At 38.4% G+C, this 26,349-nt stretch overlaps 1 protein-coding gene and 1 non-coding gene across 2 annotated transcripts; one reads left to right on the forward strand and one right to left on the reverse strand.

Annotated features, from left to right (window-relative positions):
* The first annotated feature begins 2,194 nt into the window (after window positions 1–2,194).
* On the forward strand, window positions 2,195–2,301 carry LOC126654205 (small nucleolar RNA R71). Its single transcript, XR_007632461.1, has one exon. It is a non-coding gene; the product is annotated as a small nucleolar RNA R71 (small nucleolar RNA).
* Window positions 2,302–15,931: 13,630 nt separating this feature from the next.
* On the reverse strand, window positions 15,932–17,674 carry LOC126686396 (uncharacterized). Its single transcript, XM_050380437.1, has 2 exons — window positions 16,525–17,674; window positions 15,932–16,450 (listed from the first exon to the last, which is right to left on the reverse strand). Exons 1-2 carry the CDS (start codon window positions 17,618–17,620, stop codon window positions 16,089–16,091), a joined length of 1,458 nt encoding a protein of 485 aa, XP_050236394.1. The 5' UTR covers window positions 17,621–17,674; the 3' UTR covers window positions 15,932–16,088.
* Window positions 17,675–26,349: the final 8,675 nt, after the last annotated feature.

Here is a 26,349-nt window from a genome sequence, read left to right on the forward strand (position 1 = left end):
GTTTATGGTCATTAGCTTGACCGTATGGTAATAGAATCATGGAGGATCAACTAGAGCAACTCGCTCATGTCCTTGATCAATAAAAGTTCTAAGACACGGTTTACACCATTGTCCAAGAACCTTAAAATTATCTCCATTCGCGCTCTCCAATTCCACCACTTCTGGACCAATGTTGCGCCGAAGTTTGAATGGTCCACTCCATTTTGATATAAGCTTGCCTGCACAAGATCCTTGAGAAGTATTTAACATAACAAACTTACCATCACTAAGGTTTTCTGGCTGCAATGGTCCTATGTCATTAGTCTTGTGACTGAGTCTCAACTTCCACCCTGCCCATTTTTTGGGTTTACGCTTTCGTGGCTTTGCAGGAGGTGGAAGTTTCGCAGGTGCCCGCTTCTCTACTGACTGCGCAGGTTTATGACATAATGGCTCGCACATTGTTCCCTCTTTGCTTGATGGCTCGATTTCTCGGAATATCTCAGGAATGGACAAGTACATAACTTCCCTCTTGTTTTCATGCCCGCTTCCCTCAACATAGTCAACCCTCATGCATTTTTCTTCATTGCTCAAGCATTGTTCGCTCTTCTTCATTTCAAACTCCACGCTTTCTTCCTCTATTCGCAGAGTCAGCTTGCCCGCATTCACATCAATGAGTGCTCTGCTTGTGTTCATAAATGGGCGTCCAAGGATCAATGGGCATTCTTTGTCAATCTCATAGTCAAGGACGACAAAATCCACTGGAAATATGAATTTGTCGACCTTAACTAATACGTTTTCCACGATCCCATATGGCTTCTTGACCGAATGGTCAGCCAACTGCAGCATCATTGGGGTGGTCTTAACCTGTTGGTCACCAAGTAGTTGCCTAAACAAAGATAGAGACATTAAATTTATACTGGCACCCAAATCACAAAGACAATTAGTACTTTGCAAATAACCAATAGTACAAGGAATAGTAAAACTCCCTGGATCTTCGAGCTTCGTTGGTAATTTGCTCAAGCTGATTGAGCTGCAATTTTCAGTAAATGGAACCGTATTCTCATCCCAACTCCTCTTGTTCATGAGGATGTCCTTTAAAAACTTGGCATAATGCGGCATCTTTTTAAGTACATTTATCAGGCTGATGTTGATTTGTAGCTTCTTGAAAGTTTCTAAGAACTGATGAAACTTCCAAGTGTCTTTCGGCCACTTCAATTTCTGTGGGAATGGTATTTTTGGTACATATGGAGGTAGTGGAGTAGGCTTAGTGATTACCTTTTCAGGTTCATTTTCCCCACGTTGCTCCTTTTCTGCCTCTAATATAACCTTCTTTGCATGAGCTTCAGGCAACACTTTTGAACTCCTTAGTGTTATCGCCTTGACTTGCTCTCTTGGATTTGCCTCAGTAGTGGACGGTAAACCCCTTTGATTTCCGTTTTGGAGTGCTTTAGCTATCTGCTGTATTTGCAATTCTTGGTTATGAATAGTAGCAGCATGATTCTTGAATGCTTGTTGAGTCTCTGCATCCTTCTTTAGCATCAACTCCATCAATTTGTCAATTTTGTTGTGTAGAGACTCTCCATGTTCATTAGGCTGGAAACCAGGTGGATGTTGTGGCCTATTGTTCTGATGGTAAAAATTTCCCTGATTCTGGAAGTTACCCTGATTATGCTGTGGTTTCTGTTCTCCTTGAAAACTAGGGCATGCCTGATTGTGGGTATGGTTTCCATTATCTTTCCATGAGAAATTTGGGTGATTTCTCCATCCTGGATTGTAAGTAGCACCATAAGGATTATTTCCTGGACTCTGTCCTCCCATGTAGTTGATTTGCTCGTTGAACGGCTGTGACATCACATAGCATTCACTCGCTACATGGTTAGGATCTCCACAAACCTCACAGCTATTCTGAATTGCAGCCACACTATTAATGTTGGTTGATGAAGCTTGTCTTGTGAGAAAGTCTTGCAGTGCTGGTATTATTGATTTCAGAGTCTCCATAACTGGGTCAGTATTAACTGCCATAACGCCTCTTTGCACTGGTGCTTTGGCCCTCTCGGTTGGCCAAGAACAGTTGTTCACCGCCAACTCATCTAACAACTCAAATGCCGCGTCAGAGGTCTTCCTCATCAAAGACCCTCCTGCGGCTGTATCAATAATACTCCTGGTCTGATCATTTGATCCATTGTAGAAATTTTGGATCAAGGTTTCTCGAGTGATATGATGATGAGGAACCTTTCTCTGCATTTCCTTGTACCGCTCCCACGCGTCACACACTGATTCTCCATCCAGTTGCTGATAAAGCATGATATCTCTTGTCAGCTTTGCGGTCTTCGCCATGGGAAAGTATTTGTTCAAAAATGCCTTGGCCAAATCTGACCATCTGTTAATGCCCACTCTAGGCAGAGCATGGATCCAACTCTTCGCTTTATCCCTCAGAGAAAATGGGAATAAGCGCAGCCAAACTTCATCTTCTGTCATGTTGCTGAGCTTAAACGTACCGCACACCTCTAAAAAATCAAAGATGTGCTGATTTGGATCTTCACTAGGTAGCCCATAAAATTGACAGCGTGCTTCTATCAGCTGAATGACACTTGTCTTGATCTCATAGTGGTTGGCCTGCACAGGATGTGCAAAATAACCATGAGTAGTATTTCCCACAGTTGGCTGAAAGAACTCCATCAATGTTCGCACTCTCTGCCCGCCATTATTCTCTCCCTGTGGATTCTGCTGATTTTGTGGGACAACTCTATTATCCACCACATGATTGAAACCAGGTGGAATAGCGTCATCGTCTGCCATATTCAGATTCCTTTGAGCTGATTTTCGGACACTTCGCTCAAAGGTAGTGAGATTTTGTTGAAAAGGTTCTAGAGGTAATCCTTTGCGTCGTGCATTATGCATACCCTATGAGAAGGGTACCTGAAACAACAAAAACAACAAAATACCACGCGTAAAACAAGAAAATAAAAGACTAAAACAAGCCGAGCTATCCTAACTTAGATGTTAAATATATGCTTTCCCCGGCAACGGCGCCAAAAACTTGTTGAGATAATTGCTGCAAGTGCACAGTGTCAACTCGTAATATAGACTGTGAAGTCCAGATATCGTACCCACAAGGAAAGCAACTAAATACACCCAATTATGATACTCAATTTGGATAGCCAAAAAGATAGTTTGGTTGAAGTGATTTGAAATTAATAAAATAGAATTTAGCAGATTTAATTTAGAATAAAATTAAGCTTTGAATAAAAATGGATTTAAACAATAATAAGGAAGATCAGAGATTATTAATTTTCTTTATGTCATTAATCTCATGGGATATATGGATTATGTTATCAATTTATGGTTCAGGCTAGTCTAATGCATCTATAACTCTCTCTCAAGCCGCTATAGATAAAAATATACAAATAACCAATTAATAGGCAAATTACTCACTCTCGTGTTATAAAATACCGAATCAAATGATTAAATGATATTTATTAAGCAAACCTCAAGAACACGTATTCATTAACTCACTCTCGTGTTATTAATTCATACATTGTTAATTAACTGATCTATTTCAATTAAGCTCTCTCAAGTCATAATTAAAACATAGGGCAGTGAATGAATTGGCCAAAAAATCCAAGCATTATGAGCATTAATTAACACATTATTTTAATAACAATCCAATATCCCGATATGATTAAGTAAACATAAGTCCAATTAATAATCCCCGAAAATGGGTTTAGCTACTCATCAATAAAGGAAATTCAACAATGACATATATGGAATTCATGATTAATAAGAACACAACGGTAATTGATCTCTCAATAATGTTGTACCTTGACTCCGGAATTCCAATATGTTTTGCGTAATAATCCCAAAGGATTGAGTAGAAATAATACTACAATAGACTACCTTTAATGGCGGTGTCTATGATCTAGATATAAACTAAAATAAATAAAAGATGTGTTTGATCTCTAAAAGATAGATTTTTCTCTACACAAATGCAAGCTATTTATAGAGGTGCTAGGAGTGGAGCTCAAGCCAAGAATCCCTCTTCATATCATGGAGTTGGAGTGATGATCAAGCATTGAATATCTTCTTTCCATGTAGAGCGGAGTAGGGAGAAAATTCTTCCATAAGCGTCTTGAGTGAATCATGATTCACTTATCTCGTTTCCAAAGATAGCTTGATTAGATATCTTCTTGATTCATACTTTGAGTGCAAGCCAAGAAAAGATCTCTTTGAGTGTGAACACAATATATGTGGCTTATGGAAGGTGTATGAGTGAATCGGTCAAGAATCCCCTTGCGATTCTACAAGAATCGAAATGATCCCCAAGAAGCAGTGATCAGCCGGCCCTTGGCCGGCTCATTGTCGTGGGCCGGCTGAGCTGCTGTTTGTGGGTTTTTTTCTGGTTCGGTTCGGTTTGACTCGGTTTGACCCGAAACTTGGTTGGCTTTCTTGAACTCAGCTCGAATCCTTCTGGCTCTGACTATTTTTGCATTTTAACTCTGTTTTATTCCTAAAAACTCAAGAAACATTAAATATTTACATTCTACAAATAATTTATCAAATAAGCGAAATTAACTAAATAAGCGTATATTTTACATCATAAAATACTAAAAACTAGTAAATAAATGACCTCTAAATAACGTAAAATATACACTTATCACGTATTTTTACCAACAAGTTTTTGGCGCCGTTGCCGGGGATAGTTTTTCTTTAACAACTAAGTTGGGATTGCTTGGCTTGTTTTAGTCTTTATTTTTCTTGTTTTACGCGTGTGGTTTGTTGATTTTGTTGTTTCAGGTACCCTTCTCTTAGTGTATACAAGACCTCACTACCTTTGAGCGAAGTGTCAGAAAAGCAACACACTCAACTCAAAGGAATCTCAACATGGAGAACGAAAACGATGCTCCTCCTGGATTCAACAATGCGGGTGATAATCGAGTGATCCCGCAGAATCAAAATCAGCTGAATCCGCAGAATGCTCAGGGACAGAACAATGAAGGGCCTCGAGTGAAAACACTGATGAAAATATTTCAGCCAAATGTGGGAAACAACACCCATGGCTATTTTGCACATCCTGTGCCGACTACCCATTATGAGATCAAGACGAGTGTCATTCAGCTGTTGAAGGATAACTGCCAGTTCTATGGGCTGCCTAGGGAAGATCCTAACGCACATCTTGCAAACTTCTTGGAAGTATGTAGCACATTCAAGATGAACAACATGACTGACGACGAGGTATGGCTTCGCCTGTTCCCATTTTCTCTGAGGGATAAGGCAAAACAATGGCTTCACGCTCTACCTAGCGCAGGCATTAATACTTGGTCCGATCTGGCGAAAGCGTTCTTGCACAAGTATTTCTCCATGGCAAAGACTGCAAAGCTGACCAGGGATATTATGCTCTATCAGCAACTTGATGGGGAATCAGTTCATGAAGCGTGGGAGCGCTATAAGGAGATGCAGAGGCAAGTTCCGCATCATAACATCACTCGGGAGAATCTGATCCAAACCTTTTACAATGGAGCAACTGAACTGGGGAGAAGCACGATTGACGCAGGCGCAGGAGGGTCTCTGATGAGAAAAACGGCGGATGAAGCATTCGATCTGTTAGATGAGATGGCAGTAAATGGCTGTTTTTGGCCATCTGAAAGGGCGAAGGCACCTGCGCAGAGAGGAGTTATGTCAGTTACTGCTGATTCTGCAATGGAGGCTTTAAAATCGAAGACTGCAGCATTGCAAAATCAAGTGGATTTTCTTACACGGCAGGCTGCAGGAGTTAATATTAACAGTGTAGCTGCCATTCAGAGTAACTGCGAGGTATGTGGGGAGCATGGTCATATGTCGAATGAATGTTCTGTATGGGGTCAGCCTAACAATGAACAAGTTAATTTTGTGGGAGGGCAAAGACAGGGCAATGATCCATACGCTTCAACTTACAACCCAGGATGGAGGAATCACCCGAATTTCTCATGGAAGGACAATGGGGGTAATGCCAACAATCAGGCAGGTCCGAGCTTTCAGGGCGGACAGAGGCCACAACACAATCAGGGCAACTACCAGAATCAAGGGAACTTTCAGAATCAAGGGAATTTCCAACATCAGAACAACCGACCGCAGCATCCTCCTGGCTTCCAACAAAGAGAGCAAGGCGAGTCTCTCCACAGCAAGTTTGATAAATTGATGGAGATGATGATGAAGAAGGATGCCGAGACGCAGCAAACATTTAAAAATCATGCTGCTACAATTCATAACCTTGAGGTGCAGAATCAGCAGATGGCTAAAGCACTGCAAAGCAGAAGTCAGGGGGGTTTACCATCCACTACTGAGGAAAACCCCAGAGAGCATCTCAAGGCTATTGAGTTGAGAAGTGGGAAAGCACTGGATGATCCATATGCAGGACGTGCTACAGTTGAGGCGGAAAAGGAACAGTGTGAGGGTGGCGAGCCTGAAAAGGTAGTTGCTAAACCACCTCCACCACCTCCTTTTGTGCCAAAGGTGCCATTCCCACACAGAGTGAAGAAGCCGCAGGACACTTGGAAGTTTCACAAATTTCTTGAAACTTTCAAGAAGCTACAGATTAACATCAGTCTAGCAGACGCATTGAGAGAGATGCCGCACTATGCAAAGTTTCTCAAGGAGATCATCACCAACAAGCGGAGTTGGGATGCAGAGGGACCAGTACCAATGACAGAAAACTGCAGCTCAATCATATTGAGCAGTCTACCGACCAAGCTTAAGGATCCAGGAAGTTTCACTATCCCTTGTACTATCGGTAACATGCAGTCTGTTAATTGCCTTTGCGATTTAGGTGCTAGTATTAATTTGATGCCCTTATCCCTTTTTCGTAGTATGTTTGGTGATCAACAGGTACAGGCTACGCCGATGATGTTGCAGCTAGCGGATCACTCTCTGAAAAAGCCACATGGGATTGTGGAGGATGTCCTAGTGAAGGTCAACAAATTCATATTCCCTGTGGATTTTGTTGTCCTTGACTACGCAGCGGACAAGGAGTGCCCGATGATATTGGGGCGACCATTCATGAACACTGGCAGAGCTCTTATCGATGTTCATGATGGAAAGCTGACTCTGAGAATTGGGGATGAGAGCGTTGAGTTTGACATGAGAAAGATCACACGCCATCCCAATTCTGGAGGTGAATGCATGCGGGTAGACATGGTGGATGAGTTAGTGGAAGAACAACTGGCAGAAAACAATGCCATCCTGCAGTCTATGCCGAATGAAAGGGAGGAGTACTTAGAGGAACCAGTACTCGAACCACTGTTGAAAAGCAAGCACATCACTCCTCCCTCCTCAGAGAAGCCACCAAAAGTGGAGCTCAAGACTTTGCCTGCACACTTGCGATATGCTTTCTTGGGAACTGATGGCACTTTGCCTATTATCATCAGCAACAAGCTCACCAAGAAGCAAGAGCAGAGGGTCATTGAGGTAGTCAAGGGACGTATCTTGGCTATTGGGTGGCAGATCTCAGATATCAGAGGGATCAGCCCTTCAGTAGTGATGCATCGGATTCATTTAGAGGATGAGTCTAAGGCATCTGCGCAGAGACAGAGACGGCTGAACCCTAACATGAAGGAGGTGGTTCACAAGGAGATTGTGAAGCTACTTGATGCGGGCATCATCTATCCCATCTCTGATAGTTCATGGGTGAGCCCAATTCAGTGTGTGCCGAAGAAAGGCGGGATGACAGTTGTAGAGAATGAGAAAGGGGAACAGATTTCTACTCGCACGGTTACTGGGTGGCGAGTGTGCATTGACTACAGGAAGCTGAATGCTGAAACTAGGAAGGATCACTTCCCGCTTCCTTTTATTGATCAGATGCTAGAGCGAGTGGCAGGACATGCGTTTTACTGTTTTCTGGATGGTTACTCTGGGTACAATCAGATCATTATCTTCCCAGAGGACCAAGAGAAGACTACCTTTACTTGTCCATATGGCACTTTCGCCTACCGCCGCATGCCGTTCGGCCTTTGCAATGCGCCTGCTACGTTTCAGAGGTGCATGACTTCGATCTTTAATGATATGATCGAAGACATCATGGAGGTATTCATGGACGACTTTTCAGTCTTTGGAGACTCCTTCGAGTGTTGTCTTCGTAATTTAGACCGGGTCCTGCAGAGATGCGAGGAAACAAATCTAGTGCTGAATTGGGAAAAATGCCACTTCATGGTGGAAGAAGGCATTGTTTTAGGGCACAAGATATCTAGAGAAGGTATTGAGGTTGACAGGGCAAAGACAGAGGTGATTGAGAAGCTACCACCTCCAGTCACAGTGAAGGGAGTCCGTGCCTTTCTCGGGCACGCAGGTTTTTATCGCAGATTCATCAAGGACTTTTCTTCCATAGCGCGTCCTTTGACTACATTACTTGTCAAGGACGCGCCCTTTTTGTTTACTGATGCCTGTTTAGCTTCTTTTCTCAGGTTAAAGGAAGCACTGGTCACTGCCCCAGTCATCTCTAGTCCGGATTGGGATCTGCCCTTTGAGATCATGTGCGACGCGAGCGATCAGGCGTTGGGAAGCATTCTGGGGCAGAGGAAGGACAAGAAGCTACATGTCATCTATTATGCGAGTCGCACTTTAACAGGAGCTCAGCTGAACTACACTACCACGGAGAAGGAAATGCTAGCGGTAGTGTTTTCACTGGATAAATTTAGGCAGTATCTACTTGGCTCAAAGGTTATCATTTATACTGATCATGCTGCGCTGCGATACCTTTTTGCCAAGCAAGATGCAAAGCCTAGATTGATTCGGAGGGTCTTGCTCCTGCAAGAGTTTGATCTGGAGATCAGAGACAAGAAGGGCACGGAGAATGTGGTAGCAGACCACTTGTCGCGGTTAGAGGTGCCCGAGCCAGTGATAGAAGGCGAAGTCATAAATGAGCGGTTTCCTGATGAGGCACTTATGCTCATTAAGGAGACGATGAATCCATGGTATGCAGACTTTGCCAACTATCTCTCAGCGGACATTATGCCTCCTGACATGAGCAGTCACCAGCGCAAGAAATTCCTCTCTGATGTTAAGCGCTATTTGTGGGATGAGCCATATCTATTCCGAGTTTGTGCAGATGAAATGATCCGGAGGTGTGTCGCAGAGGAAGAAATGTTGGCTATTATGACTCAGTGTCATTCTTCAGATTATGGGGGTCACTATGCTTCGGGAAGGACAACAGCACGGGTACTAGAAAGTGGCTTTTACTGGCCTACATTGTATAGAGATGTGAGAGACTTTGTGCAGCACTGTGACAGATGCCAGCGGACAGGCAATATTTCTAGGCGCGATGAGATGCCTCTCTCTTCCATTCAGGAGGTGGAGATTTTTGACGTCTGGGGTATCGACTTCATGGGACCGTTCCCTATGTCTTGTGGCAACCTCTACATCCTGGTGTGTGTCGACTATGTGTCGAAATGGGTGGAAGCAGCTGCTTTACCTACTAATGATGGAAAGGTGGTCATAGCATTCTTGAAGAAGTTGATAAATCGATTTGGGGTACCACGGGCGATCATCAGTGATGGGGGTTCACATTTCTGCAATCGGCACTTTACCGCACTGATGAAGAAATACAACGTTTATCATAGAGTGGCAACCCCATATCACCCCCAGACAAGTGGACAGGTCGAGGTGTCCAACAGAGAGTTGAAGCGCATCCTTGAAAAGACAGTCAATGGTTCTCGTAAAGACTGGTCTCAGAAGCTGGGTGATGCGCTATGGGCATATCGAACGGCATTTAAAACGCCAACCGGCATGTCCCCTTACAGACTGGTCTATGGAAAGGCATGTCATTTGCCTCTGGAGCTTGAGCATCGCGCATACCGGGCTATTAAGGAGCTTAATTTTGACTCAAGGCTTTCGAAGCAAAAGCGCCTTCTGCAGCTAAATGAGCTTGATGAGTTTCGCTTGTCAGCGTATGAGAATGCGAAGTTATACAAGGAAAAGACCAAGAAATGGCACGATGCTCATATTGTGCCAAAGAAGTTTACAGAAGGCAGTCATGTGCTACTGTATAATTCTCGGCTGCGTCTATTTCCTGGTAAACTGAAGTCGAGATGGAGCGGACCTTTCAAAGTGCGACACGTAGCTGAGCATGGTGCAATTGAGCTAGAAAACGCAAGCGGAGAGATTTTCAAAGTCAATGGTCAGCGGTGCAAACCGTACTTAGGTCCATTGACGGACGAAGGACGAGAGTGCTACACTCTCGATGCTCCGAACTGAGTAAGTATCACACGGTCAACGCTAGTGACCTTAAACAAGCGGTATTTGGATTACATTCCAAATCATTTATATTTCTTGCATGATTAGTTTAATCTTATGCTGTAGTTAATTTTAATTTTGTTAGTTCAGACTTTTATATTTTTATTGAGTCGTTTTTATTGTCATTTCATGTTTATTTGTTAGTGCAGATTGATCCTGGTAGTTGTGTTTGGTGTTGTGCAGGTGTAGGTGAAAATGGCAGTAATTCTACAGATATTCCATAGTGTGCGAACGCACACTTTATAACCCGTTCGCACACTATGGTGTGACAGTGTGCGAACGCACACCTATGAACCCGTTCGCACACTGTCACCTTCAGGGATGCCACATAAGCGTTATGATTAAAAATGACGGGCTTCATTATCACCCAAATTTAATTCCCCCAAATTCAAAATTCAGCAAACCCTAATTCTCCCTCACCACCACCTTAACCACCACACCAGCCCGCTCAACATCACCGTCGCCGGCGCTCCCAACGCCACCGCACTCATCACCGTGCGCAACCACCACCGCTGCAACACTTCTCCTCCTCAGACAGCTGCGGCCAGAAACCATTTTGGTTTAGAAACGAAGTTGATCACCAGTGCACAACCGCCAGTCTACTCACCACCGCCACCGGAGGACATCTAGAGTTTTTCTTTTTATCCCTTTCACTCTATTTTCCGTTTTTCATGCTTTATTTATTTTTGATGCATTGGGGACAATGCATGTTTTAGTGTGAGGGAGGGGAGAAAACTCTTAGTTTTTGTTATGTTTGTGTGTTTATTTCTTTTATGTCAGTAGTTTGTTTTAGGATTTCCCTTGTTTTTGTTATGTTTATGTATTGATATGGTGAACCCGTGGGGTGTATGTTTGTTATTCTGATAGTACAGACATGTTCAGGCTTACTTTGCGTTTTGTCCTTGTTATTATTGCTGCAGTAATGTCATGTCAGAATTTTTGAAATAATTGTGTTGTTTTTCTCCCTTTGCAATGGGTTGGTTAATTGTGTTTTTGTTGTAAACAATGGAATGTGAAAAACTTTTAAATAACAAAGCCTTTGGCTAACATGACTTAACCGGACTGGGATGAAATTTTGTGTTCTGAAAAGCTCGACTTTCTTTTAATCATTGCAAATTTTGACATGAAAATCTTGACAGGAACAATTTTCTGAAAAACAAAAATTTTGAGCAATTTGAACAAGTTTGTATTTGTAACAAATCACCTAGTTTTGACCCCATATTTGTGAGAGGTTTTGAGCCGTATCGAGCATACTATTTATGTCTCATTTGTTGTGGTGTGAGTCAATGCATGTTAATTCTCTAGAATTTGCCATGTGTCCGTAGTAAAATTGCATGATTGGTTGAATAAATTGAAAATGATAAATGGCACCTAGGATTACCCATTTCTTTAGACCACTTTAAATAGCTTACCCAATTTCCCCTAGATAACCCAAGTTGAGCCTTAGCCTTATTCTTGATACACCTACATTAACACATTTACCTATTCTCATTTACCTCTTTCTACCCTCTGACTTGATAAATTGAATAAGTATTAAAGGAACTAGTGTGAGGATGGTAAACATCCTAAGCTCGTGTTGTTTAACGATTATCTCTTGTGCTATATGATTAGTATGCCTTGTGAAGTTTAAAAAAAAAAAAAATGAAAATTGAAAAAAAAAAAAAAAACGAATAAAAAGTAGAAAAATCAAGCTTAAAAGAGAGAAAAGGAAAAAAAAAAAATTGTGAACTTAAGGCATGAAAAGTAAAGAAAAAGAGATTAAAAATTTGTTTGAGCTTGAAACTTTAAATGTTTGTTCCTTGTGCTATTTGTTTAGTTTGTCAAGTCACATTACCCATAATTGTTTATCCGTACCATACCTTAACCCAAACCCCATTACAACCCATGAAAAGTCCATTTTGATTCTTTTTATTTGATTTAATTGGTAGTGGAATTGTGGACTATTGGCAAACTTATGGTAGAATTGCATGTTTTGGCATGAGAGTTTCAGTGATTACCCGTAAACACTTGTGTGCGAGAGAATACCTAGTGAGAAGTACTTGGTGATTTTACTATACAAATGTGTGATGTTGCTCAATTGCTTGAAGTTTCTTGACCATTGTTTTTGTCTTGCGTGGACTGTCAGTTTGACCAATGTGATTTTGAAACCGTGTTTGAAGGAATTCATCAAAGTAATCTCGGTGCGGGTAAATCATGTGTAGAAATTGTCTTGGTTGTTTGATGTTTTTCACATTGTTGTTGCTTGGTTCAAAAACATATTTTGATTGGTTCATTGTTTAGGGAGGATTAACACACTTTGATTTCTTTAATTCTGACAAATGATGACATTTGACACTGTAGCATGATTTTGTATTTGCTTGAGGACAAGCAAAAGGTAAGTGTGAGGATGTTTGATGGGAGTAGAAATACTCCTATTTATAGGTTGTTTTCGGAGTCATTATTTGCATTTTAGTTGTCGTTTTTGAAGTTATTAGTGGCTTATTATCATTTTGAGTGTTTCAGGAGAAAAATGCAAATATGGCGACTTTTGGAGCGTTTTTGGTGTTTTCTAGAAGTCCCGGGGTCAAAGAGGGCGAACAAGCGATATTTGAAGTTAAAGAATGTCATTTTGGGGCCAAGTGAGGAGCAACCCGCTCGCACACTTGATGACAAACCAGTGTGCGAGCTAATAAATGGAGGATACAGGAGCTAATTTGAAGATTGGAAGAAAAATCAAGTTTTGGCAAGTCAGGAGGTGTGCGTTCGCACACTGCCCAACCCGAACGCACACCAACCCGCTCGCACACACCATGACAGATCAGTGTGCGAGCAAATCCAAGGAGTTACAGAAGAAATCAAGAGAAAATGGGATTTTGGCTATCTCAGGGAGTGTGCGATCGCACACTCCAGTACCCGTTCGCACACCTTGTGCAGAAGTTCGCCAAACGGACAAAAATGCCCCTGAATCAATTCCGAAAACTGCACAAACACGAGGGCACTTGTGGGTATTCACCAATTTCGACCTAATATCAGATTTTAGCTTCGGGAGCCGTATAAATACTAGTTTGTAACATTGCACGAGGGTTCGCTTAATTTTTAATTAAACATAAACCCTAGATTAGAGTTTTCTTATCAGTCGATTATTGAATTCATCGTTTCTTCATTATTTTGTTACCGATTATCACTAGTTTATTGTCGAACAAGGTACGATTATTATCAATGTCATATTCAGTATTTTATTCAATCTTAGCATGAATTCTTTAATGATTATTTTTAGTATTTTTATGATTATGTGTAGCTAAACCCATCGTTGGGGATTATTAATCAAATTATGTCTGTTTAGTTAAATCGGAATTATGGGTTTTTGTTCTTGATATGTTCTTAATTATTGTACTTAATGCCTAGCCTGAATTGATCACTTAGCCTTTGCCAATTGTTCTAATTTTAGCTCGAGAGAGTAAAATTGGAATAGACCAACATAGTTAAGAACGTAGGAGTTAATTGTGCGAGAGTGAATTAACAAATACGTGTTCTTAGGATTCACTTCATAATCATTCAATTAATCAGTAATTAGGTTAATCATTGTGCGAGAGTGAGTAATTAACCTATTATTCATTAGTTTTATGTTTTTGCCTGCAATTGCTCGAGAGAGAATTTTAGGTGCTTCCGATTAGTCCGAACCATATCAGAACAATATAATCCATAATCCAAATTAAATAAACAGCATAACAAAGATTAATAATCCCTGCTTTTCTCACCATTGTTAAACACCAATTTAATTACAGTTTTTGCTTACTTCAAATTATAATTGATAAGTTCTGTCTTTTAATTTTACAACAACAATATTTGTCTTTTCGGCTATTCAAATCGAGTCTTTCAACTGGTTGTCTTTAGAGCTTTCCTTGTGGGTACGATATCCGGACTTCACAGTCTGTATTACAAGTTGGCATACGTACGCTTGCGTATTTTTACCAACACTAACATCAAAAACGGCCGTTCTACAACTCATAAGAATGATTCAATATTAAAGAAAAACGAAAATCCTGGTATAAAAAAAATAAAATAAAAAATCTAAAAAACTACTGAAATCATAAAAATGCCACCTTGGAAGCCCATGCGATTAGATTTGGCCAAAAAGCAACGTAGCTCATGAGTATCGATTGTTGGCATGTTTCCAATAAATTTCCGTCCATATCACACACCTTGAATTTTGGCAGAATTATTAAACTACCACTACACCACTTTATGAAACATTTTCTCCATGAAATTAAAATTTGTCTCCACAACCCTATCATTCCACTCATGATAGAAAGAATTCGACCTCAATTAGTACTAGCCTTATCATCAGAATAATCACTACAAAAAGGAATCAAATGCTTAACGTTGAACGCTCAACCGTTCGGATATGGCTAGGCAGCTTGAGATGGTAAGCATTAGGGTTGACTTTTGTGACGTATGAGTTTGGCAGGTGATGTAAATTCCGTCGAAATTACAAAGTGAACGTGTAGACAGCTTTAGACGGTAAGCAACATAATGATATGTATTCACGAATAATTGAAGTTTGGGTTTGATTTGGGAACTATCCCTAAACGTTTTAGTCAAAAAATACTAGTTTTGGGGGTTTTAATTAGTAGATGCTCATCTAGAATGACTAGATGATCGTCAGCGTGATCAAGAGAAAATGCGAATTCTAGACGACCTTTAAGACGATCATATGGAGGCTACAGATGACCGTCTGATTTCATAGACGATTGTCTCGCAAAGTTTTCTTTAAATATGAGTACTTCGAGTTCAAAATATATTTCTTGGTTGTTTAAGCTCCCATCTTTCTCTATAAAAAAATTGCTGATTGATTAAAAAAACTCATTTCTATAACTTGCAATTTATTAAATTAATAAACTTACTAATATTAATTAAATCTACAATTTTTTTATATTCCATAACATATCGTATTAAATTATTAATAGTTTATGTATTAAAATTTATAAAACTCTTCATATAAAAATAAAATATAAACACTATCAAAAAAATTAAAAAATTTCAAATATATTGTTTATTAAATTTTTATAAAATTCTTTAGGCATAATCTATAGTATATAATAATATAGATTACACCTTTCACTATATTATACGCATATATCACTGTTTGGCATTCCAAACTCCAGCGCCAAAATGCTGTGACCGCCACCAAAGACTTTCACTTTTATGTTTACTTCATGTTCCATTATCCGGTTGATATTTGCTTGTTTTATACCTCATCAGGACCTCAAGGTAGGATCCAGTTCTTATATTTTAAAATCCAGAATTTATTTTGTTATAATATATGAAATTTGTTTAGTTGTATTATAGGTTAGCCAAATCAGTGCCTACGTACTGCCTAGCAACTTTGGAATTTCAGAAGAGAATATTAGATAAGTAATAAGGAATTGAAGGCAAAACATATATTCCTAATGCATCAACATAATTAATGGAGCAAGGCCAGATGAGAAAAATGTGTTTAACAACCTGTTAATATGTGATTTTGACAACCTGTTAGTATATTTATAAGATGTGGACAATTGTTACAAGGTTTCTTAATCCATCATTTGTTGAAGATGATAAACTATCGACGGTTCCGGTTTCCATCAATTGCGATGTTAGATTCAACACTATGTTCATTTTCTTATGCAGAGAAAAAGATAGAATAAAATAAACTAATTAGGAAATTCAGCTGTAGTACGGAATAATAGAAGATTGAAATAAAACAATAACGTACATAGTCACCAAAGAGGCCATGCACTAATAACAACAACAAGAAATAAAGCAGAACATGAAACAACCAGCAATAAGAAAGAAACAGCACACTCATAAGATAAACAACAGCTGCTTAATTATTCAACATTCTCTTCTTCTTGCAGGCTTCTAAACCGAGGTTGGTCATAGTCGAAGTGGAAATAATTGACACCAGTATAAACACCATCCACATTATTACTATAACGAAAAGTTCCATTAATAGAATCCTGATCTCGCTGGGTGTATGAGAAAGGAATATCGCATTTCCCTTCTGTTGCCACATAATTAACTATTACTGTGCTCATCGGCGGTACAGGTACTGAATATGAAGTTCCTGAGGTGATTGTTCTCGATACTTCTTTACCTAACTCCGTTGAAACAGTTTGCTCAGATGATATCTCGATACCTACCTCCAACGATGCTATTTTTCCAAAACCAGCAGTAATAGTGGTACTAATACCTGTTGATAACAACAACATGAGTTAGCTCAAGTCATGTTAATTGGGTTCAGTTATAAAAGAGTGAAGAAAATACCTGTCGTTAACGATCTGCTGTTTGTAAAAGTGTAAGAGGAACGGTCCTCAAAAGAAATGTCGACACTTAGCATAGCTTCTTCTCGTCCCCTGTTAGTAGCACGGCCGGTTCCTGCTACGACAGCTCTTTGACCATATATCCGAGCGTTATCCATGTGATATCTAACGTCATACATTCGCCTCGCATTAACCGGTTCGCCCACTGTTAATCTAGCGTCTGAATTAATTGCGGTTCCGGAAGCATTGAGGCAATCTACATACGAATGCCCCTGCGAAAGGTGTCTACAGAATCTTTCATTGCTTGCGCTACGAAGAGCAATTACGTTGCCACTAACTTTGACCGGCCAAAACCGAGTCGATGATCTTGGACCCGGTTGAGATGGAAATGGACTTATAAAATTTCTATGATGATTACTGTTAAACCAATGTTCGCCATTAAATGAAGTCCGTAACTCGACATGTCCATCTCCCGTCTCAATGACCTCGAAGGCGGTGTCATTGTTATTGCTTTCATCCGCTGAGGCTGAAATGCTATACATATTCGCTTTGAGGAACTTGTTATTATGTCCTCTGAATGTTACATACTTGGGCAGTTTTACGAACGTATCCCACTCCATCAATCTGAAACGACACCCCTGAGTATCAACGTTATTTGGATCTGGGGTCGGCGGAGTATCTGTTCGAAGACCTAGCCGCAAAATGCCGCCGTTCAAACTAAAGTGGAGAAACCTTCTTCTGAAAACGGATCTGATGAAATAGATTCTTTGCTGTTCCTCAAAAATTAGCTCGAACAATGTACATGAAAAATGGGACGTATCTTCATTTTTTTGGCCGGAGAGCAAAATGACGTCGTCTGTGGTTGCATTGCAAAATGACCAGTACTTGTTGAGAAAACAAGACCGAATGTGAAAAAAGTTGGGATTGATTCCCGATCTCTCAAATTCAATCTTGGTGGTGGGATCTAAAACATTTATTTGTGAAAATCGAACTCCAGGAGTAGAACTACCTGACTGTGGGGTGTAATTATGTGCATATTGCGGCCTAATGCCTACCAGTGTTGATGCCATAACGCCAAATGATGGAACTTTATGAGCCATAATGATCGCAAACTAAAGTGGTTTGGTAGATTACTGAAATCAACAATCCTTTCCATCAACCTTTCTTATATAGGCAATTGGCTCTTAATAGTAGATTAAAATTCCACTGACAATTATCCCAGGTGGTAATTGTTTTTTATATTTTTAGTAGTTCTATAAACTCAATACTTTTGTTTCTTTAATATTTTAAAAATTGTTTTCTGTTGTAATATTTTTTAATTTTTTCTTTTTTTATTTGTTAATTAATTGGAGAAGAAAAACGCTTGTAGAAGTCACTTATACGAGGAATTAAACTCACGACCTAACAAACGGTAGTTTAGAGCTTACCATTTTAATTATAGCTTATTGTTGGCTAATTTTTTTCTTGTTAGTTGTATAAAAATCCTAAAAATATTTATATCATTAATATATATTAGTATTTGTTTTCTTTCCTAATATTCATGTTTTTTTTGTGTGTTATTGTTTTAATGGACCACAAAAAAGCCCTTATCTTCATCAACCACAAAATTAAAAACCTTATTTTTTAGAGGAAATTACACCATTTATCAAAAAAAATGAAAATAATTATAAAAATATATGTTGACTTTTTTCATTTACAAAAATATTAATAATATTTACAAAAGTACAAAAAAATAAAAAAAAATATCAAACATACGGTATATACTGTGGGTATAATGTTAGTATACTAATAAACTAACATTATATCAACATTATACCAAAATTATACCAACATTATACATACTGAGATTTTATTAATATTAAATGAAAATTGACCAAAATTACATCAAATCGTATATTGAAAATTAAATTAATAATATACCAAAATTATACCATCAGTATATCAAGAGTATACAAATTCTCTAGTTCATTACCAACTATAGTGAAAAATACACATAAAAAAAATACATGTTATCAACTAGAAAATATATATACAAATTTATAATTAATATACTAAAAATATACTGAAATTATACCAATAATAAACCAAATATTATTTTTAAATTATCTGATTTATAGTTTTAATATTCCAAAATTATACCATAATTATACCGACATTATACAAATCTTACTTTTGTAATTAATTTTCATTTTTTGATACTTTTGTAATTAATTTTAAATCAGTCGTATTTTTGTAAATAAAAAAAGTTTACAGGTACTTTTGTAAATATTTTTAAAATTTTAGGTACTTTTGTCATCGTCCCTATTTTTTAAACGCCAAGCCAGCTGACTGTAATGATGTTATATAAAAAAAAAGATGTAAGGAATTATGTTGATTTAAAATCAAAGATTAGAAAACTTGTAAACCGAAATTAAAATTTAGGGCGTTTTGTTTTGTGATCAAATCTCATAAACTTAAGAACGATGGGTCATTATAATCCGTTTTTACGAGCATTCATACTCTTTTGTTCTTATTCTAATGGACCATAAAATTTAAAACGTACCATTTGAGAATTTATACGAGTAATGTTATAAAAAATTCACAAATTTTACACGTTTTTTTATTTTAATCACGTCTTTAAAATCAAGGCCTAATAGCTTAAAAAACCCTGACCTTTTAGCCCCTTTTCAATTCTACCCTGACATTGTAAAGTTGTCAATTTTACTCTATTTCGTATTTTTTCATTTCAATTGTACTCTGAAGTGTTAAATTGACCTTTTTTCCATATAAAAAATCCAAAAGAGTTATTCATATTTAACATTTATTTAAAATAGCATTTGATGTTATACATTATACAAAAAATTATTCTTCTCTACAAATTTAAATATAATAAAAATAAATTTTACTTTAATATAATATAATGCCAATTATTTATTTTATAAATGTTTCCGACACTACTATCGCCTCCGAACACAATTTAAATTTTCTCCGCTCGAACAGGTTTCAATTATTTCAATTTTTAAAAAATTAATTTTATATTTTAAAATAAATAAATTATAAACTATTAAAAAAAGGGGTAATGTCATAAAATTTCACGAACTTTACACGTTTTCTCATTTTAATCATGCACTTTAAATTTTCTTATTTTCATGCACGAACTACCACTTTTTCTCAAATTCATGCACGGTGCTGAGGTGTCACGGCTCCATTGGTGTAATTTGCTGAGGTGGAGGTCATTTTACACAAATGAATGAGTGCCACCTCAGCACCGTGTGTGAATTTGGGAAAAGTGGTAGTTCGTGTATGAAAATGAGAAAATTTAAACTTCGTGATTAAAATGAGAAAATGTGTAAAGTTCGTGATTTTTTTTTATATTAACCCTTAAAAAACATTAAACACATCCCGAATTCGGCCGTCGGGTATGTTTTCGGTGGCCGGCGGTGGCGTTTCCGGCCACCGGAGAACAGACCCATGTGGGTCTGTTCACTAAGGAAGATGAAACAGACCCACATGAGGTCTCTTTCATCATCTTCCTCGTTGAGGAAGATGATGAGCAGACCCACTGTTCATCATCTTCCTCAACGAGGAAGATGATGTTTCTTCCTCGAGGAAGATGATGAAACAGACCCAATTGTTTTAGATCTAAAAAATCTGCATAAATAACAATTTTATGATGAAAAAATAATTTTATGCAGAAATAACGATTTTTTTGCAGAAAACAGCGTCTGATTATCATCTCGTAATCACTACAATATTATCATATCAGTATCATAAACTGTAGAAAAAACGATTTTGTAGTGATACCGAGATGATAACCAGACGATAATGTTACCGAGATGATAATGTTATTATGATAACATGGTGATAACATCATGATACTGTTATGAAAATGTAATCTAATTATGTATGAAAAATGATATTTACAAAAAAGTTATGTTACCGAGATGATAATGTTATTATGATAACATGGTGATAACATCATGATACTGTTATGAAAATGTAATCTAATTATGTATGAAAAATGATATTTACAAAAAAGTTATGATACCGAGATGATAATGTAGTAGTTATACCGAGATGATAATCAGACAACAATGTTACCGAGATGATAATGTTATTATGATAACGTTGTGATAACATCATGATAACGTTATTGTAATTGTATGATAAGGTTATCATATTATTATCATATAATAATATGCTACATACGATACCGATAATGACATGATAATAAGATGACAATGCAATATGATACACTGATAATTACATGATAAGGTGAAACTGTGATAATCATATGATACTATAATATTGTGATAATCATATGATAATGTGATACTGTGATTTTGTCTAATATTATCTAACAGTATCATCACATTATCATATAATAATCTGCTATATACGATACTAATAATGGCATGATAATAAGATGACAATGCAATATGATACATTGATAATTACATGATAAGGTGAAACTGTGATAATCATATGATACTGTTATGATAAAGTATGTATGATAATGTTATGATAATTTTTATAAAAATAGGTTATGATAATATTATGATAAGGTTAATGATAATACTATGATAAAGTACGAAAATTAATATCTACAAAAAAGTTATGATACCGAGGTTATAATGTTGTAGTGATACCGTGATGATAATCAGACGCTAATGTTATCGAGATGATAATGTTATAATGATAACGTTGTGATAACATCATGATACTGTTATAAAAATGTAATCTAATTATGTATAAACTATGTTAAACGCTATGCAAAATTTATGACAATATAATGATACTTTTACGATAAAGTTCGTAAATTGCATAATAAAATTATGAAAAAATTTGTTTCTTTATAATTCATTTTTTGTAGATTTTTAAAGCTGAAATTTAAATAATTATTTATAATTAATTCGTGTTTTTAATTACTTGGCTCACAAACTAGCAAAGCTTTGTATGCTACATGTTTATGGGTTCTCCATATATTGATAAAAAAAATCAGTAATAATTATTATAAAGCATGAGTTAAAATTATTTAATAAATAAGGGTTAATTTGGAAAAAATAATAATAAATAAGAGTTAATGTCATAAAAATTCACCAACTTTACACATTTTTTCAATTTAATCACGCCTTTCAAAGCTTTTTATAAAAATATACTAACTTTTTTTTTTCAAATCCATACATGGTGTTTACGTGGCATTCATTCATTGGTTATTGATGGAGTCTGCCTTCTGAACCGGTGAGTAAGACCTGCAAAACAGGGTAGAAGCTAACCGGACGGTGGTTGTCCGATTAACTCTCTGATGCTAAAGTCAGTTTAGAGCTTTGAGCAGCGTTTTGTCTATATGAATGTAATTGTGATTCTAGGCATACCTCGTGCTCCTTTTATAGTAGTCGAATATACCTAGTAGAGTCGTATTAGGCAGGTGAATCCTACTTTGCAGGGATTCGGCGATATCGTAGGGATTCTCCTGATTTGTCGTGATCTACCTTAATCTGATAAGAGTCCTATTTAGGAACGTCTTCCTAAATAGTCTTATCTTCCTAAAGTAGAGCTTATCCTTCCATATATAGTATTTGTGTCTGAATAAGACAATACTTCCATTCTTGGTCGATTGCCCGAATCCCGGACCTAACGCGCTTTGGGCGGATCATGTGGGATTCGGTCTTCAATGACATATCACCGAATCTTAAGGGATTCGGCGTATCTTCCATATCTTCGGATCTTCAGGGGGAGTCCGGTATCATCTGAGAGTGGATCTCCTGTCACTCGGCTCCATTATATTTACTGTAGGATTCGGTATCCATCATTAGCCCCCCGCAAGTGAGCTGAAGTAATTGGTATTCATGCCTTAGTGGATTTTAGCTCTTTTGGAGCTGAGTCCTATTATACGGGCGAGTCGCTTCGTATTCTGGGCGAGTCGTTTCATATGTTTGTGGATGACGTTTCTTCTTTAGTAAGATTCTTTGTTGCCACGTGTCGACATTTGGTGATTTAGCGATTAATGATTTATTCAAAAACTCTTCGTATTTAATCTCTTTGCATTTCTTCTTTTCCCTCTTACTTGCTTTTCGAATTTGTTCTTATTTCTTGCAGCTATTTCCTTTTCGTTCTTTGTCTGATTATTTGGTTCTTCGTGACTTGTTTTATCCAGATTTTCAGGTATGTTCTCTTTTGTTACTTGGATGTTAATATGGTTTTCTTCCTTGTATATGTTCTTCATGATCATCATTCTGGAAATTCCTTTTCTGTACTTGGTGTTCTTCGATGTGTTCTTCAATGTGTTCTTCAATATATTTCTTGTTTGATCTTTATTTTGTATTTATATTTGTGATTTCCTGTTCTAGGATGCCTCTTAGTCGAGTGGAAGATGCATGCGCTGCTATGGCTTTTACCAGATCAAAGCTTCGTAGGAGTGAAGTCTTAGATATCTATTTTAAGTATAGCTTTCCTTTCGATTATAGGGTAATATTACCCGGTGCCGATATGGCTTCTTCCTATTCTCCAGGATCTTCTTGTAGGGCGGTTCTCTTCGAAGAGCAATTTGCTGCTGGTCTTAGGTTTCCTTTAGATTCATTTTTAGTAGAAGTGTGCAGGGATTTAAAGGTTGCTCTGGGACAACTTTATCCTGGTACGATTAAAGTAGTGCTCGCCTTTTCGGAGGCGTGTAGGCTTCGGGGTTGTGCCCCTTCTCTCAACGTGTTGTATCATTTTGTAGACTTTAGGAAGTGCGATGGTTGCTTCGTTTTCGCCCTTGGCAGAGAAGGGCGATCTCGTATTTATCTTCCTTGCCTAACCAGTCGCTGGCGAAGGCGTTTCTTTATTGTTTACCATAAATTTGCTTTTCTTCATTTTTCGGATGGATTTTCTTCTCACCAAGTTCGGAGTTGTCCGTCTCCTTTAAGTTTATCCGAGTCAAAACTTGCTTTCGACATATCTTCCTGTGGTGCTATATCGCGTCCCGTTCTAGATGTCTTGGTCAATAGTCATCTTCGGCGTCGATGGTTTCCTTTGGAGGATCCTCCTCGAGGCTTGGCGGATCTTTGCTACTCTTTTGTTCAAGGTATATTAATTTGCTTAAGTTCTTTTTTGATGTTTCTTTTGTAGGATGTCTTCTTCTTCTGACGATTTCCTTTCCGGGTTTCAAGTAGATCTGGACGTTCCGATGGGTGGTCCTGACGTTAATATCGCCAACATTATTCCTGGCGACGTTGATGTGGATGTGGCTCCTGCTGATATTCCCGTTGCTCCCGTCGAGATAGCGTTGCCTGCGGGTGGTGAGGTTATTGTTGTAGATGATGATGATAACTTGGCTGATCCAGTAGGTGACGAGGCGGTTCCGTCGCTACTTCCCCCTCTAGCATCATTTACCGTCTCGGGGGGGGGGGTTGGAGGTGTGAATTCAGAGGGGCTGGTTGTTGCTGATTCGGGAGAGATTTCTCTGGGTCGAGACCTGGATTCTCCGTCTAGGAAAAGACGTCGAGTTGGCGATGGTTCTCCATCGAGGGAGAGTTTTCCTGGAAGCTCTTCTTCTGCTCCAGATTTGGTGCAGTGGGTCGAAGGTCAGGATCCCGCTAGTTTGCGGAATCCTAGAGTGCTGGCGGAATATATCCGAACTTTGGCGATTCCTGATGATGTCACGTGGTTTTGTGCTAGGCCGGGTCAGGAGCTTTCCGATCTGGCTTGTTTTCATGGTTTCTCTGTAAGTGTTTTCTTTCTTGAATATAATATATTTTTTATATTCAGTTGTTTCCTTATTTATTTGTTTTTGGTGTTTGTAGGCTCTTCAATCTGTTCTGGTATTGAACGACCGCCGACAGTGTGCCGAGGAGGAGGTTGAGCGTCTATCTTCTCTTTTGGCGACTTCCGAGTCTAAAAGGGCAAAATTGAAGGCCTCTTTGGAAGAGCATGATTCCCTTCTGGCGCAGCTTAAGGCGCAGGATGCGATTAACGATCGCCAAGTTAAAGTGATCGAGAAGAAAACCGATGACTTGACTCAAGAGATTGAGGAGCTTATTCGAATCAATTCCCTTGTTGGTGGGGAGAGGGATAGGCTAAGATCGGAGGTTGAAGGTCTTCACATCCGTTTGCTGGATACAAAATCTTTTTATTCTGCTTTGATAAGCGAGTATCGCCTTGCGATTGGGAGGAAACTTCTAGAGCAGAATCCTAATATTGATCTTTCTGGAGTTAATGGGTTGGATCCCCAGGCCATCGCTCGTGACCTTCTTGTCAAGATATCTAAAGACCGTGTCCAGTAGTTTTTCTTTTGATTGTATTTGCTAATGTACGAATTTTGTTTTTTTTTTTTTTTTTTTTTTGTAATTCGCAATTTATGAATATATTTTCTTCGTGTTTCTTCGAAAGTGCGCTTTCGCCTTATATCAATTTTTTGTTTATGTACTTGTCTTGCCTCGAGGGTTATTCTAAACCCTGTTCTTGGCGTTGCTTTTTTATAGAGTTAATCTAAACTCTTTTATTTTTGTTTTTATTTCGAGTTAATCTAAACTCTTTTTTGGCGATTTGCCTTTTCTGAGTTAATTTAAACTCGTTTTTCTTGGTTATCCGCCTTTTGTGGCGATTTGCCTAGTTTGGCAATTCTGCCTTGAGTTAATTTAAACTCATTTTCTTGGCTATTAGCCTTTTGTGGCGATTTGCCTAGTTTGGCGATTTTGCCTTGATTTAATTTAAACTCATTTTCTTGGCTTTTAGCCTTTTCGTGTTGATTCGCCTTGTTTGGTGATTTTGCCTTTCTTGAGTTTAATCTTTAATTTATTTTTTCTTCTTTCATCTTTGATTTAATCATTCGTGGATGTTCTTGATTTTTATTTCTTTATTGGTTCGTCTGGCTAATCAGATAGTAGGAAAATTGAACTTTTATTGATAAAAAGATGGCATACAAAATATTAAAGATAGATTTGACGCCATCTGGTAAGACGTGAAGTCGTTACCGATGATGGGTCGTTTTCCGTTCCTATTCTTCCTTCTTTTCGGTCTTGTTTTCTTGGAGATCTACTACCGACTCGTCGTAGCACTTCTTGGCTATTCCTTGGTCTCCTCTCAGCGTCACTACTCCCTTTTCGGTTGGTATTTTCATTGCCAACGCTCTTATGCTAGTTACTGCCGCCGAATCATGGAGGAAAGGTCTTCCTAGGATGGCATTGTATGTTAATTCCATGTCCACTATGTTAAACATTGACATGACTTTCTTGTTTATTCCTCTTTCTGTGCCGATTATTACTTCCAAGGTGACTGCTCCCAGTGGAGTGATGGAGGGGCCACCGAGTCCTGATAACGGAATTGGGACTCGACGTAGCCTTGACGCCGTTCCTCCGAGCATTTTGTATGCTGCATTTGTCATGAGGTTTACCGCGCTTCCTTCGTCGATTAGGATTCGCTCCATGTTCCAATTTTCAATGATAGTAGTTACTACCAAAGCATCGTTGTGGGGCGCTTTGACGTATTCGTAGTCTTCTACATCAAAGATCACCGGTGGCATGTGGGTTTCTCGTATGTTCATCACTTCCTTCCTCTGCTTTCTCCTGATCGTGGAGCTGCTATGTCCTCCACCATTAATCATGTGTATGGTTCCCAAAATTTTGGATGGGCGCTCGTCTTCTTTCTCTTTCGGCTTGTCTTCTCTGCTTCTTTTTTCTCCTTTGTCATTGCTTTTCTCTTTTCGGGCCACATATTTCCTCAGCTCGCCTGTGTAGATCATCCTTTCGATCTCGACCTTTAAGTCTCTGCAGCTATCCGTTTCATGTCCGTAATCGTCGTGAAATTTGCAGTATTTTCTAGTGTCTCTTACCTCTGCTTTCATCTTTGGTGGCCATACCACGTTTTTGAC

The sequence above is a fragment of the Mercurialis annua genome, linkage group LG6, assembly GCF_937616625.2.
Source record: "Mercurialis annua linkage group LG6, ddMerAnnu1.2, whole genome shotgun sequence".
Classification (NCBI taxonomy): domain Eukaryota; kingdom Viridiplantae; phylum Streptophyta; class Magnoliopsida; order Malpighiales; family Euphorbiaceae; genus Mercurialis; species Mercurialis annua.